Source organism: Seriola aureovittata, chromosome 12 (assembly GCF_021018895.1).
Source record: "Seriola aureovittata isolate HTS-2021-v1 ecotype China chromosome 12, ASM2101889v1, whole genome shotgun sequence".
In the NCBI taxonomy this organism is placed as follows: domain Eukaryota; kingdom Metazoa; phylum Chordata; class Actinopteri; order Carangiformes; family Carangidae; genus Seriola; species Seriola aureovittata.
Genome location: NC_079375.1, coordinates 4,004,666 through 4,022,186, shown reverse-complemented (window position 1 = coordinate 4,022,186; position 17,521 = coordinate 4,004,666). Strand labels below are relative to the sequence as shown.

General features: G+C 39.6%; 1 protein-coding gene across 1 annotated transcript in view; it reads right to left on the bottom strand.

The window, feature by feature from the left end:
- Positions 1-17,521, bottom strand: part of LOC130179228 (receptor-type tyrosine-protein phosphatase N2-like) — a 231,040-nt gene that overhangs the window by 183,151 nt on the left and 30,368 nt on the right. Inside the window, exons 3-5 of the mRNA XM_056392074.1 lie at positions 13,596-13,709; positions 4,552-4,666; positions 3,495-3,639 (exon numbers count right to left, since the gene is read on the bottom strand). Of these exons, the coding sequence (XP_056248049.1) occupies positions 3,495-3,639; positions 4,552-4,666; positions 13,596-13,709 (374 nt within the window). The remainder of the gene's footprint in view (positions 1-3,494; positions 3,640-4,551; positions 4,667-13,595; positions 13,710-17,521) is intronic.

Sequence of the window (17,521 nt, the reverse complement as noted above, 5' to 3'; positions counted from 1 at the left end):
CAGTAAATCTGTGCATGTTTCTGCTCTGCATCTGTTGTGTTTTTGCTTCTTTGCTACAGGACTGCCAATCAAACAGTCACTTCCAACTGTCATGAATGTGTTGCAACCACTTTACAACTGGTCAAAATGTTTGAGCGTGGCAAAATAAATACGAGTAGTTAAATACATGTAGTAAAAATATTATAATATTCCTAAATATTTTTTAAAGCATTTACTTCTCCAAATAAGGACATTTATCTTCTGTTATTCTTTGCAAAATACCACATGGCAAGTTTACTTTACATAGCTCAGTTCATTTACTGTGGCAGTGTTAAAGTGCTTTACATACATTTTAACGAATTTCAAACACAAGAGATACTCAAAAAATGGATGTAAAAGAGAATATAAACAGATATATGAATATACTGTCTGTAAATTAAGTGACAAAAATAAAAAAATGAATCACAACTCCAATTTACTTTCCCTTGATGAGAAAAAGGCGTCTCATTAAGGGTAAGAAATGTAAACTTAAATGTTGGAGCTTTAGTGTGGTCTGCAGAGGTGAACATTGTGAGATGAGCTTGATAACACTATCTCTGTCTGTTTTTAAAAAGAATTTTAAACCAGTAGTTGCTACTAAAATTTATTCAAAAACTTGTATAGTACCCTGAAAGGCTGGTTACTCTACTGTGTTCTTGGCTCTATTTACCATTTTTCTGATTGTGTATCTTGCTTATTGAATTCATGTTTGGACTGATGGGATAGATGTTTTTGGACCATTTAGTTTTTCTTCTTGGGGTTTTAGGTATTAGGTATGAAGATTTAGGTGTTTTGCAGTTGAGATTGTATTAGTACATGCAGTGACTGGTCCCCTATTCACAAGCTTCTGAAGCTTATTGGAACGTCCCATTTTCATCCATTGCTATTATCATGTTTTTATGCTTTTACTTATTTGGATTTGTGGGAAATAAATGAAATGAAATGAATATGGTTGAATTTTCTGGTACGACTCCACTCAGTGAGAGCATTTCAATGCAGGAGCTCCTTCTTTTGCTGTAATATCATAGACTTTCATCCAACATTTGAACAAATTAATTATTGACATGAAAATAAAGCCCGTTTTTTGAAAAACAAGTTATTAATCCATTTATGCAACCATATTAACATATCCATCAGCTGCAACAAAAGCAAATTGTCACTGCCAGCTCCATTAACGCCCACCTAGGAGCACAGAAATGGTACAAGCCTGAATAACGGTCAAATTATCATAACAATACCGACATAAACGGGTAAGTTCCTCACAGTTGTCATACTTCTTTATGACTTGTATATGCGCGGGCCCCTTCTGATATTTGTCACAGCCGGTATCTCTACTCATCTACGTCACACAGATGATGCAGTTTATTCCACTCGTCCTCCTGTTCCTTTCTCACTTTCCATCAAGCACGTGAACCTGGGTGGAAGAGGCCACGAGCCCCGAGCGACGCCTGCGGGCTCCACGTCGATCCCCCAGCAGGAGAAAGGCATGTCTGCAGACACGGCGGAGGAACCAGCCACATGGAGAGTTATTAATTAGAGCGGTGAACTCCTGAACTCTCTGCTGGTATTATTTCGCTCGTAACGGTCACGCTGGGAGAAGTCATCAGTTAAGATGGAGAAGCGGGAGCAGAGTGACAACGAAGGATGACACTGGACTTCCTACGGTGAAGGTGTGTGTGTGTGTGTCTTTGTGTGCGTCTTTATATAACTGGCTACTTGTTTGAATGTGTGTGTGTGTGTGTCGACTGCATGTGTATGTGTGGGCACTTTCTTTTTCTGTTAGAGGCAGGTGGCTGTGAATGGAGGGTGGGGCTACATGCAGATGCTGGGGTAAAAACAAATGCCCCACCTGCTCTTCCCCCTTTTCAAATGTGAAACAAGGAGCAAGAGGAGTTGAACTTCGCTGCAGTTCACCAACATTCAATCATATTACTGTCTGGACCGTCAGATATCTTGCAATACAGATATAGTATTCATAGATTAAATAATCAGATGAGAATGTAAGTCATTAACCATTCATTAAAATTGATAATTTTATAGTGTATGCATTCATATTACAGACTCTAACTCTAACTCACACTGTATTGAGCACCACGAACATGCCACTACAGGAAAAAAGTGAGACAAAGAAAGGAAGGAACGGATGTAATGTCCTCCGACTGGTTGAGCAGGAAATGAAGTTCAGCTGTGTTATGAAACATTGTTGCCAAGGTTTCAACATACAACTCAGCTGGCAGTTTATTAGCTAGGCCCAGCTGAAGCTAACAGAGTTGATTCAACTTTATTGTCATATTGGAGGATGTAGCTTTTGCTGCTGTTGAACAGTATTGTGTTAAACTGGCAGGTGTTTCTATTATTTGTCCTCTTTAATACAGTTTATACTGTAATACAGTTTAACAGCAGCACCATCTTCATCATCCAAAAAGACAATAAGGTTGAATCAACACCTCTGTGGAACCGTTCAACAAAAATTGAACATTACACTCCATGATAGATCATTTATTGCAGCACTGTTGTACTGGTTTTAGTTGTTGTTCCTTATAAACTGAGTGTAAAGGCAACTTCACTTTAAGTGTGGATTTTATTTTTATTAGAGAGGCAGAGTGTAAACTCAGTTTTAGACGTTCATTTGTGGATCTGATCAGTCATTGTGTATTCAACTGACTTTTATGAGTAATTAAAATCAGGCTGCATAGCCAACAATAGCATTAACAGCTGTTTACATCCCTGTCTTAGCAAGAGCTTCAGGCATCGTTGCGTTTACAAGACAAGAGCTTATCATACGTGAGGAGAGCTACTTCTATAGAGCAGAATGGACGCTACAGTGACTCGGTACTGGAAAAGGGATGTTCCGCCCGGACTGGGGCTAGCTGGTTAGCATGCTAACTACAATATGAGAAAAAAGGTGATGGAAATAGAAGCAAAACATGAGCGTTGTTTCCTCTGCTCTTGAGTAAAGGCATGAATTTTGAACTCACAACATTCAAAAGTTTCTACACTGGTAAGTAAACAGCTGTTAATGCTAATGTTGGCTATGTAGCGATAACAAAACTCACAAATAGCTACTTTAATACTCCAATGCCTGAAATTTTCTTTGTGTAAAATATAAACATTTCCAAAAACCTGTGTGAAAACTAATCCAATCCAGAAAAGGAGCTGATTAATAACTGAAAGTAGAAAACTGGTTGGACTGATCAGATCCAATTGACTAACATGAGCAAATGGTGCAAAAATGTGATTAAAACTTCCTTAACGTGAAGGGCAGTGGTAGTATAAGGTCACTTTAGGTCACCAGGATTAAAAGATAGTGGCATTAAACATATTAAAAAAAATTGTGGATATATGAAACTGTTTTGATATTGCTGAATATCAGAATCTAAGCTCAGAAAATCCTGCAAAAACACAACAATAAATGCAACTGGCAGTGTAGCACAGAGACCCAGAGGATATGAACCAAGCTCCTAAGAATCCCTCACCTTGCTAGGGGTGCTCAGGCCGGCAGCGGACGACATCTTGGGGAGGAGGCCGAGACGCTGAAGGTAAGTCTGCAGGTTTCTGCTGAGCTCCACCTCCACTGGCTTCACTCTCTGGTCTACTGGGTCCATCGCTTCAGCTACGGGCCTATAAGAGAGGCACAGAAAGGGAACAGGAGAGAATGGGAAAGAGGGCAAAATGCTCACCTTAGTTGAACCAATCATGTTCTGTCTCAAACAGTATTTCAGTATTACAAAGAACAGCCACAAAATTCCTCTTTCACCAGACATTATGCAAAATTAACTGTTATTCCTCCTCATTTTGTCATTTTACATTCAGGTCAAATCAAATAATCTAATTAAATAATCATGTAATATTGATTCATTCAATTGTCTAATTCATCTTTGCTAATATTAAACATTTGTTCAACCCGCAGCAACAGCTAAATACCCATCATTTCAGTGACTCATCCGTTGTTCCACTAACTCTTTTTTTCATATCAGTCTTTGGTATGAGCAACGTGAAGAAACAAAATCAAGGAAATGAATCAAATGAACGACACTGAATAAATAACTGACAAAGTGCATAAAGAAGTGAGTAATAAAAAAAAATTGTAAATGAATATTACAATAATATGGTGTTGAACATAATCCTCTGGGTTAAAACGCTGCATCCAGTCATGCACAAAAACGTGGCTGCTGTTTCATTACCAGCTGAGCTATGAGGGCTTTCTGAGCTACATCAGCTCTCACTCTGAGAATAATAACTGAAAAAGAGAAGCTGCCTATAAACCAAAAATAACTGGGTGATCTGAACAAAAAAAACACAAAAAATGGCATATTAGAGACAAAACTAAACTAAAAAAAAAAACTAAAAAATGACATTCCTGGTTGGAACAGCATGAGGACTTCATTGAAAGTAATGCACAGTACAATCAACTGAAACCAGTAAAAGTAAAATCCCTTAAGACAGGATTTGGACCATGGTGGGACATAGGTGCCTCTCCATGGATCACAACAGTACAGACCTACTGGTGGGTGCATTAGGTGAACATCTGACCTGCTGTCGGCGTTGTAGACAGGTCCATTCTGCTGAGGCCTGTAAGGAATCCTCCTCAGCTTGGATAACTCCTTAGACAGGACCTGCTGGGTGGTGTCATCTTCCCAGGTTAAACCTACAGACAGAAACAGAGGGAACCTTAAGAACCACATCAGAACCTAAAAGTCTCTGGCTTCTTTTTTCTGTGTCTCTGAGACAGAAAAGAACAAATCCCTAATTGAACTGTAAGTAACACTGCATTGGGTTGCTCAAAAAAGTGAGTTTCATGCATGAAAAAAGTCTGGCAGTAAGTATGGTCTAGAAAAAGGGGTGAGAAATTGCTGAGCATGCAGTTGTTCTCCTAAACTCATTAGGTCACTCATTAGCAGTGGAGACGAGGCAACAGAGCGGTGTCCTTGGAGACGCGGCGGTTTCAGTGACTAAGCAGAAACCATTTCTCAAGTCCTTTTTACTGGCGTTTACTTGATACACAGTTCACAAACAAACAACCTGACAAAGGGTGTAAGGAAGTGAAGGGTGTAAGCCACAGTTTACCCTGCATGTCTGAACACTGTTGTATTACTGTCATAAAAACAACAGTACATGAATAACGATGATAGAAGAAAGCAGGAAACATTCCCAGAGAGAAGTTGCAGTATTTCATGATTTGCAGGTGATTTGTAGACATTGAGGTTAAAATTGCTGATATTTGGTTAAAAAGTTCAAGTTTTTGTAAAGCCAGTTGGGTAGGATTTATAAATGTTCAACTTTGATGACCCCAAGTGGTAGGGTGTGAAAACATCTGGAGACACCGTGGGCTAAAAGCAACATATTGACTGCAACAATTTTCACAGGGAGTTGCAGATGAAACAACCAATGTCTACACAAGTTGTTTAAAGTATTTTTTGGGGGGCTTTTTATGCCTTTATTGATAGCACAGTAGAGAGAGACAGGAAATGGGGAGGCAGAGAGAGGGGGAATGACATGCATTCGAACCGGGGCCAATGGCAGCGAGGACTGTAGCCTCTACATATGGGGTGCCTGCTCAACCAACTGCGCCACTCGACCCCCCCACACAAGTTGTTTAAAATGTTTCCTTAGTATGTTGTATGTCCGGTTGTTGACCTCAACAGCCCAACATACTGAGACAAAAACCCTGGGTGTGGCCAAGGGAAACCAGAGCTTTGCCACTGATGGTCAACCACGAATGCAGCAGCTGATGCCGAGTGTGACACCTGAAACAGTGCAATGATCCATTTTCTAATGGAAGTGGGACCTGATGACTTAAATTACCATGCAAAGATTGTTGCCTAATGTATAAACATCATTCAAATCAAAGGAATGTATGTTCAAGTATGAACTACGTGGATGTGGTACAGAAAAAAGGTTCCCATATCTCTCTCCCTCTTTTCTTCTGTCAATTACAAAAATCAACACATTTTGGGTACATAAAAATGTATTATCTAATTATCAACATATGCATATATTATTAACTTCTATTTTCTTTTAAATTTGCTCTGAAATTGTCTTTTATGTCTCTTTAAATTATTTTAAACTGTCTCTCTAATGGCAATATTTTTCTTCAGTTCTATACTGTGACTTCCATTTGTTCACTATTTGTCCTTATTTGGTATAATTTTTTAAATGGCAGATTATGTATCAATGACTAAGCAAAATCTTATTTGTACTGGCTGTTGAAACAAGTGCACAAAAGGACACACTGATTAGCAGTTTGGTCATTTGTGTCTCTTTTCTTCTGGGTAATGTTTTTATTACCTGGTTGTCAAACTGTCTCTACACCAAAGTCAACCAGACCTTGTTGTGCATTTACTGGACTTGGCAAGTGACGAGTATCAGCATCAGCGGCAAAGCAAAAAAAAAAAAATCTCTTCTGCATTTCAGTGAGTGTACAAAGGACAAGCTTGATGAGCTGCTTGGGCATTCACGTCTGTTTCTTATGCTTAACATGCATCCAAACACAGCTTTTTGGCAACCGAACAGAGGAGCACGAGCCAACACCAGATGGGGTGGCGGAACGAAATGTTACCGGAAATATGGCTGCAGCCGCGCAAAGCACAACGTGAACCGAGGCATTTGGCAGATGAGCGATGACGTTCCTGAAAGATTCGAGTAATACAGACTGCAGCTCCAGATGTGATGCCACAAGATGTGGGTCCAGCACAGAGGACGCACACTTAAAATAAGAACGGGAGCCTCTCCACTGTCAGCTGTAAACCCTTTATCTGGAGTTTTCAGGGAGAAAAGACAGGCTTCAGTCTAAGCTGAGGAGAGAGGCAAATTGAATATTGAATATATTGATAGGAGTTTGTTATACAGTGCAACACACAACAAATTGAACCGTGACAGCGGAAAGAAGATGAGAAAAAAATCAGTTTTAAAGCTGATTGGTTGTCAGGGGTCATGATGAAGCCTGACCCTAGAGGAGAGAGAGACTGGAGGTGAAGAACAGAAAGAAATAAACGGGGGTTCAGGTTATAATTCATCACTACGAGAGACCTCCTTCATATTGATATCAATTTAAAAAAACAATGATTATGGTAGCTGTAAATGTCCATCTCTACCCAAGAACAAATCGTAATAAAAATAAAACTTCACTCATAATTCAAAAAATTTAAGAGAAGACCTCAGAAATGGTTCATTTGGGTTTGCCCCATGGTTTAAGGGTTTATGGCCCTGGTTCAAATCTGCCTGAGGAACTTCATTGCTCATCTCTCCCTCATTTCTCACCTCTCTTTTTTTATCACCAGCTAATACAGATATACAGTAAATGCCCCAGTATATGCCCCAATAATCAAATAAGAGAAAGAAATATGTCTTTTCTTAAATCTTGTCTCCTCAGTCTGAACAGCACAATGTCAATGTATTTCATGGAATCTGAGTCCTCCTGAACCCAATATCCGACCTATTTAGGTTTCAACAGTTTTATCTAACAGAAGTTATAAGGTATTTGATATTGAAAACTCAGAGAATGACAAAGATGGTAAAATCAAGTTATGACAGATGACAGACTTGCTACAATATGTAAATTACATGTTAAAAATTGTTTACTCTGAAGTTTACTAAGAAAAAACAATGCAGATAAAAGACTGAGCAAATCATTCAGGAGACAGGACAGGATCTTTTTGCACAGCAGAAGTAACTCAGAATAACCAGCTGTATTCCCTGTGTACAACTCTGTTGGTACAACAAGACACTACCACTGCTTAAATCTCATTATAATGTTGATGGTCAACCATTAATAGCACATTTTCAAACAACTGAACCTGCACTTCTGCCTTGATCAGCCGTGAATCTAATTAAATGAGCTGCGCTCGTTACAGAACGTTTTAGCACGCGGACACCTTCTGCAGACCCCTGCAAAATGAATTACGACCCCAACTGCCACGAATCAGGCACAAGCTTCTCTTTAACAGCTGCACAGCGTGTCAGGCCAGCTTTCGCCATCAAAGAGCCATAAAACGGAGTCTTTAATGGCAGACATGGTGGCTGAGGAAACGGGCGTTAGCGGCGGGTGAACAGACGGCATCTGACACGACAGGTTAATAAACGTTGGAGCCCCCTGCCGGGATATTCAGAGTGACTTTTCGCCTCTTGCGGACTAAACCGACTACAGAAATGTGGGCAGGAGGCGGCCGGCCAGTCGAGGTGGAAGGCAAAGAGCGTTTTGAGTGAGATGCTTCCACGTCTGAATAGCTGACTAAATGAGATTCTGCCGTGGCAAACGGGAACAAAGATGCAGGATGTTTTCAGGGCTGAAGCTGGCACTTTTATCCAGAGCGAGCATCTGCAAATGAGCTTCAGTTCCTCCATGACCAGAAAAATATAGACAGGCAACAATGAGGAGGTCAGAGGTCAAAGAATAGAAAAAGTAATTTCAGATGTGGTAGTTTTCTGCTCTGCGACTTTTTCCCGCTTTTCCACTAAATTATGTTTGTGTGCTCAACAACCACCAACGGCATTATTCAATAAGAGTCACACTAATTACAACCGTGGGCAAAAACATAGCAGGCACAGCTTCTACCGGTTTAGCGCTTGATTTATCTGGACCACTTATGCAAATCTAATTTCCAAAAACCTGAAGCGCAGCCACGCTCAGTGCAGCATCACTCTAACAAAAAAAACAAAAAAAAAAACAGCAAACAGAGAGTTTGTCCTGAGTCCTCTAAAACAAAAACCTCCAAAAATAACTTACACAGTAAAGCCCAAAATTATTCAGATGCATTTCCCACATTTTGTTGTTGTTGTTTGTTGCAGCCTGATGCCACAATAAAGAAAAAAAAACCTTTTCCCCCATCAATCCACTCTTGATATACCATAATGACAAAGTGAAAACTGAATTTTAGAAATCTTTGCTAATTTATTAAAATGGAAAAACTGAAACATCACATTGGCAATTTTTGAGACGTTTTGACCTTGATTGGAGTTCACCTGTGGTAAATTCAGCTGATTGGACACACACCTCACAGCTCTCACACAGGTCTCAGCTGAAAATGTATATCAGAAACAACCAAGTCATGAGGAAGGAGGATCTGCCTGCAGAGCTTAGAGAGAGGACTGTGTCGAGGCTCAGATCTGAGGAAGGACACATTCCAAAGAGCACAGTGGTCTCCATCATTCTGAAATGAAGGAAGTTTGGAACAACCAGGACTCGAACTGTCCACCCGGCCAAACTGAGCAATCAGGAGAGACGGGTCTTGGTACGAGAGGTGACCGAGAACCTGATGTTCACTCTGGCTGAGCTCCAGATATCCTGATATGGGAGAAGCCTCCTTTTGATTTTGGCGTATGGCTGCAACATATCAAAATGTGAAAAAAGAAGCAGTATGAATACGTTTTGTAAGAGTAGCTGAAGCCAACCTCTAGTGTTGCACAGTGGGGGTGACTGATTATGGCTTGTTTGTCTTCTTCTTGTCTTTTAGTGCTTTTTAAGTTTGCTTAAAAGAGAGCTCAGACTACTGTACCTCAACCTGATTGGTCAAAGATACCAAATGTCTTCCCATCTTCCAGCACACAGTAGCACTGTTAAACACAATATTGTGATATGGTGGTTACATTTTTTGTTGTACCTAATTCTTAATTGTGAGTGTATTTATCCATAAACTGCCACACACACACACACACACACACACACACACACACACACACACACACACACACACACACACACACAGATTGGATTTCCAAAACACAATAAACTAAGGGTTGAAGGTTCTGTCTTGATTCTGGGAATAGCTGTAAGGCAAAGACTACTAATTCACAAACCTTAAAGGGAAACTCAACTGATTTCACCCATCGAAGTCTGTTTACAAGTGTTGGGGCGTACATCCTCATATGTGAAAAAAAAATAGGCAGAGTGGATCGAGTTGAGATGCAGTCAAGATATCTCTGGTTCTCCGTTTTTACTTTCCATCATTAGTCAGACAATTTAAGTCTGATCCTGTAGAAGAGACCGAATGAACACGGCTGGGAAAGGGTTGAATTGATCGCATCCGACTTCATCTTGGAGAGACAGCAGTTTAAAATATCCTGCCACATACATCCACCTGTTGTCAAAGGACAGATGTCCCATCTAGAAAAAGCTTGTAAATAGTGGTAAAAAGGTGGCTTTAATTTAGTTTTTTGTTTTTTATATTGTTTTTTGGGGTGTCCCTTCGCCCGTCCAACCATCCATACGTCCATCTGTACGTCCCTCCCATTCTCGTGGACACTATATCTCAGTAACGCCTTGACAGAACTTTGGCACAAACATTCACTTGGACTCAAGGATGAACCGACTAGAATTTGGTAGCTATAGTCTAAGATCAAAGGTCAAAGGTCAAGGCCATGGTCACCTCAATAAACACTTTTTAGCCGTTACTCAATATTTCACACAGTAATTATGACAAAATTTCACAGGAATAGTTAATATTTTATATGACTGAATAAACGGGGATGTAACCTGAAACTAGTCTGAGTGGCGGAGGCAAACAACCATGAGGATGTGGTTTTTTTGTTTGCTCTGGATAATCCCCAGACCTCACACTTTTCACAGTATTCAGTGAGGTCTGTGGATTAGAAACCTGGATAGTATTTCTAGTAAGAAACAAACTTTTCAATGCCAATGGAACATTACAGTGAAGGACAGAAAATCTCAAAACCTGGACAAATAAAACCAAGACTAGCTGCACGGTCTTTGGTGAGCTGACCCTCTGAGAAACAGCTGTACTAAATCATTCAACGGCATAGAGGAGCCACGCAGACGTTAAATTATATTAAAATACAACAGTCCCTCAAAGGTCATACAGAGAGGTCAAGTGGGTTTTCGATGGTGTGTACTGACTGAAGAGGACCGTTGTTGCTGAGGGCTAATAGCAGCTCTGACCTTGGCGAGGGCGCTTTTCAAATGGTTTCATATCTGCAGGTCCTTTACTGTGCTGTTGGAGTGGCAGGGAGATCCAGTGTGTGTGTGAGCGTGTGTTGGAGTGTGTGCTTCTGTGTGCAGCAGCAGATGGAGGAGGGTGAACACAATCGCAAAAAAAGCTGTCTGAAAAGTGTAAACCATTAGAGCAAGAGAGGTTATTGCTATAAAAATGGTGACATGACTAAAAACAGGTCTGATAGGGCAAGAGCCACACCTTCACTTACTTAGTTTAGTCAGCCATCATATGAATTAGGGCTGAAACAACAAGTTAAATAATCAATTACCTGATCAACAGCAACTATTTTGATAATCAACTAATTGTTATTCATAAAGCATAAATTCCTTCTTTTCTCTTTTCCCTCATTTTATTTTGGACAGATGGTTGGACAAAAAAATAAATAAATAATAAATAATAAATATTTAGTGATTAATTGAAAGAATAATCAAAAAATGAATCCATAATGAAAATAACCAGTCACAGTCCTAAGGTGGATGTAAAATATGTGCAGCATTCATGCACCGTGTCTAGGCTCTAACCTCGTCACTCCCCACAAGGAAACACCAATCTCAGAGCAGCGGGGAGTGGGGAGTGACGATAATAACTTCTGCCCCAGGGGAACAGAGACTTGTGATAGCATAGCTGCCAGAGAAGCAGAGTCCCAGCAGGAGAGATGCAGAGTACTGACGACGCAAGTTAACCACAACAAGGATGGTTGAAAAGCATGTCATTGGAGTGAGGTAGAACTAGTTTGCAGCCTTTGTTTCATTCGTGTGTACACAGATTTCCATTCACATTCACTATCACCTCCACATACTGTATGTATACAGCTGTTTAAAAGATCCATGTAAACTGTCTGATCACCTTGCTGGTTGTGTTTCTTGTCTCTGTTGGTTACCATGTTTTTATAATGGCTAACAAGACGCAAGCTGTTATAAACAAGAACTGTTTGAACTTAACCTTACTTTATACTTAAAGCTCCATATTTTACACTTTCCCTGTGTTTTATTTGGAGTGTTGATCCATAAGAAGATATATTTGTGGGTTTAATAACCAAAAACCATCTAATTGTAGTTTTACATCTCTCTCAGGCTTCTCTCTGGAGCTCTAGTAACAACAAGTCAGAAGATATCAGAAGAGAGGAGGCTCTGAGCCTCTCTTCTGATTGGCTGACCGTTTTCTGAGTGATCCAATAAAAATATAGCAGATTTAAGGTAATCACTCAGAGAAAACAAATTCTGCAAGGTTGGATGGTGGGTCCAGGTGGGTGGGGCTCGGGGGAATGCCTGAGAGTGGGAACTGCTTTGTTGTGACATTTCTCTGTGGACTGAGGCTTTGATACTTTCACAGTGATAATATAGAACCTAGACCTGCTTTATAATCAAACAACACATGGACATCTGCCTTTAGACTATATGGAACTTTAAAGAAATATTTCAACATTTTGGGAACTATGCTTATTTGCTTTCCTGCAAATTAGATGAGAAGATCAATACAAATCTCATACAGTATCTATTGTTATGAAGCCGGAGCCAAGAGACAGTTAGTTTAGCTTAGCAAAAAGGGTGGAAACAGGGGGAAACACCTTGCCTCATTGTAGCTGCACAGATGAGAGTAGTACTGATCTCCTCATCAAAATTTCAGCAAGAAAGTGAAAGAGCGGCCCCCCTGTCCACATGTACTGTTTATAATGGGAAAAGAAAAGGAGAGATCAAACTGTGTTATCTTTTCAGTGCGCTGGCAGGCCCTCAAATGCAGATGCTTCAGTGTCTTTAGAGTTTTGTCCTCCCTAACGGCTTCTGCAGACAGCCAGGGCCAAAGATCTAATTTGCATAATTCATTTCACTTCAGAGCCTCTGACAAATGCCTCCAAACTTGTCGCCTCTGTGAAATCAGAATATTTCTCCAGCTCTCCCACCGAGTGCCGATTCGGCAAATTAAACCAGAGGAGCAGGGGTTTTTTTTCTCCTTTTTTTTTTTTTGCAGCCGGGAGGGAGGCAGAGCACCAAATCAGGGTCAAAAGAAAGATGGTGGAAAAAAAGGCTAGAAAGAGAAACAAGTGTTGTGCTTTTTTTTGACATCATATTCACTTGAGCGGTTGCAGCATGTTAGACAAAGCTCTAGAGAGCAACATGCTACTTTTTTTCCCCTCTGTAGCTGAGGTCCTGTTGTTTAAAGCAAAGCTGCATGATGAAAGTGGATGAAATGCTCACAGCCGTCCAATGGGCTGATACACAGGGCTTTGCCTCCCTCTAGTGGTACAGTACAATAACAGCAACTCAACTTACAGCAGGAAAAGTGACTAGCAGCACCTAGTCATGGGTTCACACAGGTTAGGAAAATATAAAATAAATAAAAATTCAAACAACATTTCACATTAAGTCTTGATTCCCCCTACTTCAGCCTTAGCATTAGGGTTAGGGGTCAGGGGTAGGGTTACAACTTTATTTTGAATTCAGATATGTGTCTGACAGGATGGAGGGAATCAATTTGGAATAAGATGATCAGATCTTCAGGTCCAGCATAGCAGTGATCAGCAGGAGAAGCTTGGTGTCCAGTCTTCTTCAGCTCCTCCACTAAATCTGCTAACATGGTGTTTTTCAACTCGGATTGAAGGTCTCCTCTGGTGTGTGTGTGTGTGTTTACCTCTGTTGGACAGCTTCTCCAGCAGCATCCTGAAGCGTTGCACTACAGACGGGGAGACATCGTAGGTGTAAACCTCCTTCACCGGAACAGAGTGACACTTCCCAAACATACCATCTGTGAACGCACGAGCAGACATTTTAAGTGGAGAATATCACTCGCTTTTATATTCTGTATTTCACACTTAATTCACTGAGAGGAACAGATTCTTTAAAAAGATCAATCTTTGATGTTGAGGTTTTCACGACTGACTCGTTTAACTTCATTATAATGTTCATACAACCAGGAATAAAGTTAGTCTGTGGTAGAGTGTGGTAGCTAAGTAGCTAAGAGCAAATCATACAGCTGACATGTTAAAAAAGAGTCAGCGCAAACAAATGAAACCACCAGGTGAAGGATAGAAAAAGCAGGAAGTCAGGGTAAAATGACACAGTATTGCTCTACACTGTCACACCAGCATTTCTATGAAAAAACATTTGCACTGAATTAAATTCATTTGAATAGAATTGGTCCAATGAGAGGATTTGTTAGCACAAAGCTTTTACATCGTCAAGTTGAACTTTGGTGAACTCTGATCAGCCAACATCAAATTATGTTTACCCTGTTGATCTGAGAGGGTGGTCACTCACACACGTTCTTAAATGGAGGAAGCTATCATTTTAGCCCATTTTAGCTAAAAGCAGGTTCTTATTTCGTGCAAAAGCCTTATAGGGTGATTTGGTTGGTTTTTAAATATGCTTTGTTTTTATTTGGCAAGTTCGCATGCCAACTAGATAGCAAGCTCACGTTGCTAGGCAATGCAAGGCAAGTTTAGCATTGTAGCTAGCTTCCAGTAATGTTGGAAATTGGACCTTAAAGCACAGCATAATCTTCAAACCCAGGCCAACAGCATTCAAATCAAAAACTGAACATAAATCACTGATGCAGATTAACTGTAGGAACATAAAGTATTTCAGTGGAGAAGGGAACATGAAACAAACAATACCCAGAAATACAAGCTACATATCAACTGGCTGCTGTGATAGAACAGACAAAAATTGGCCATGAAAAATCTGCAATTTTTAAGTTTATTTCAATACACAATAATTATGAAAAGTTAATGTATCTGTAGGAGCTTTAGGATTTATTGTTTAACTTTCTGTAACAAAGTCAAAGCATCAACAGTGTGGGTATTAACTGTACACATTTCAAAATCACTCAAAATCAGATCCAAGTCTTCTCTTCAGACTTGTCATTTTATGATTAAACATGGAGCCCATTATGGAGTGTCACTTTTCACTCAGTCATACTTTCTTCTAAAGAGACACAGCGTGTCATGTTGATGTGAGCTGCTGGAAAAGGCCAGTGGGAGGCTGTCTCTGAAAATGAATTAGTGGGTGGAGAAAATGTCTAGAAAGATGACTCAAAGCACAGATATAAACAGAGATATTTTCAAGCTGTGGTCACCAGCACCTGCTGAAGTCATAAAGAGTAAGTGACAATAAACAAAAGTTTGAATCAGCTGCAGATGTGTCCCTTTGAGGGGTTTTATTTTTTTGCAGTAGCAGCACGTGTTTGCGTCGACATGCGCAGCACAGGAGCAGTCATGCATGCTCATCAGTCAAAAATAATAGAGATGCAAAACTCTTTCTCTGCTAAAAGTCTAATATTTATACTAAAATCCAAGAATCACTCTTTTCCCAGCTGCCCTGAACATAAAACTGATAGCAGCAGATTAAAGCTCACTGACTTTTTTTACCAGCTTTTTCTTGACTACTCTTTGTTACTACTGTTCAAAAACGAAGACAAAGTGAATAAAGTTTATTTGCTCCCTTAGCTGAGATTTGTTCTACAAAAGTAATTTTCCAGGTGACAGGATCTAAAGCAGCTGCCATGAGGATCTGCAGAAGTCATCTGTAACTCCCACAATGATGTTGATAGAGGCAACAGTTGGTTATCAAACACATGGTTCATTTATCTGCTATTTTTTAAATAGAAAAACCAACAACTAACAAATATAATCAAATTGACACATTAAGAAAATGTATCTGGTTTCACAAATCTATGTTTAAAAAAAATAAAGTTAACTGACTTTGTTCAGCTCAAATGTGTCTCCTATAGATAGAGTTACTACAGTAAAAACCTTTGGGCGACCAAATATCCTCAGCCTCGTTCACAGGCTTTTACTCTGAAGAGAACACCCACCTAAAAACAGAACTCACTTCTTTACATCTGCCTCCAGCTCTCAGACAGGTCGATCAATACCTGGAGTTGTTTTAGTAGTAGTGGCAGCTTTTATTGATCTACTGTAGCAGTGGAGAGACGGAAACTTGAACACTTTGATGTATTAAGGCTGAGAGAACATGACAAGGTTCTGAAAACGTGTTGCAAAACTTGACAGAGCTACAAATTTATTTTTGGTTTGTCTGATAAATATCATAAACATCCTCCCAGTGAATGAGGCAAAGCTGAGAAAACAACAACAACAACGTGATAACTCAGCTTTCTCTTCACATGTCACTGTGTTAACAATGTGTGTAATCCCATTTTATTTAGACAGAAATATGTTCTAATCTGTAACATGATTCATCAAAGTGAGTTTGACTGGATTTTTGGAAAATGGAAATTTACCATCGACTTGTCCTCATTCAAGAACTTCACTTAAATCAGTATTTTTATCTTGGTAATAATGAACATGAACATGAATCTTTGGGACAAAAGCAAATACTTATTTAACCTCCTAGGACCTGGCGTCCACATATGTGGACCTCACATTTTGGGTTCTCTAGACCACAATACTAACTTTTTCTCAACAAGGGCCTGGTGACCACATATGAGGATATTATACTGCCACTCAGTAATCGAAATTTAAAACTAATGTCCTCATGTGTGGACATCATTTTTCTCAGGTCCCAATCAGCCTAAATAGCAAAGAATAGAGTTCGGGTCTTAGGAGGATAAACCTGCACCATCTCACTGTTACTCATTAAGAAATATTAAGAACAATATAGATTAAGATGAAAGATTAGATAAAAAATAGTAAAAGCACACAACATCAGAAAAGCATACAAAATGCTTGGCATGCTTTGTTCCTAAGGAACATATATGCCTTATTATTACTGGTGCATTCATGTGTGAGCAGAATTTTAATTTTGCAGCTTGAGGAAAAAAAATTACTTTTAAATACTTTGTGTACTGGTTAAGTCTAAACATATTTAGTTAGCTTCTAGGGTTGCCACGATACTAGAATTTCAAACTCGATACCGATACTCAGGAAAATACTCGATAGTCGATAACATTTTCAATACTACAGGGAGAAAAAGTGACCCTAACACTTATTTAAATAAAACCTGGAACAATACAAACAATAACATCAAACATCAAATAATAATAAATAATAATGACCTGCAAATGTATTCAGCTACAGACCTGTTTTCTGTGCTTCTGGTGCCTTGGCACCATATTTTCGTTGCTGATCAAATGGAGTTGGTAGGGTAGGCTGCCGCTGGTTCTGTCTAGTTGCTGGTCGACTTTTCTCAGCTTCAATCTGGGACTATATATAACACTAATATATAACACTTTTCAGAAACAAATAATTGTGTTACCCTGTTGAATTAACACTGTCTATTAATGTTACAGACAGGTAGGACTGCTAACGTTTCTGCCTATCTCCGACATTAATGTTAGTCGTTTTATTATTAGCCATAGCCGCTAGCCGCTACCAGCTAGCTTAATGATAACTTAACAGACGGCTAATTGCTAATAGTTAAACAGCTAATGTTAACGTGTGCCGCCAGCCAGGTAAAATAATGACGCAAAATAATTCCAAACAGCACTTTTGCTTTTTTCAATTTCAACTGAGACAGGTTGGGAAGGTCCTTCTTGTCTTCACTTGACAATTTAGTTTTTTGCTAGCAACACCAGCTCAGTGTTGTGAACGTCAACCAGCG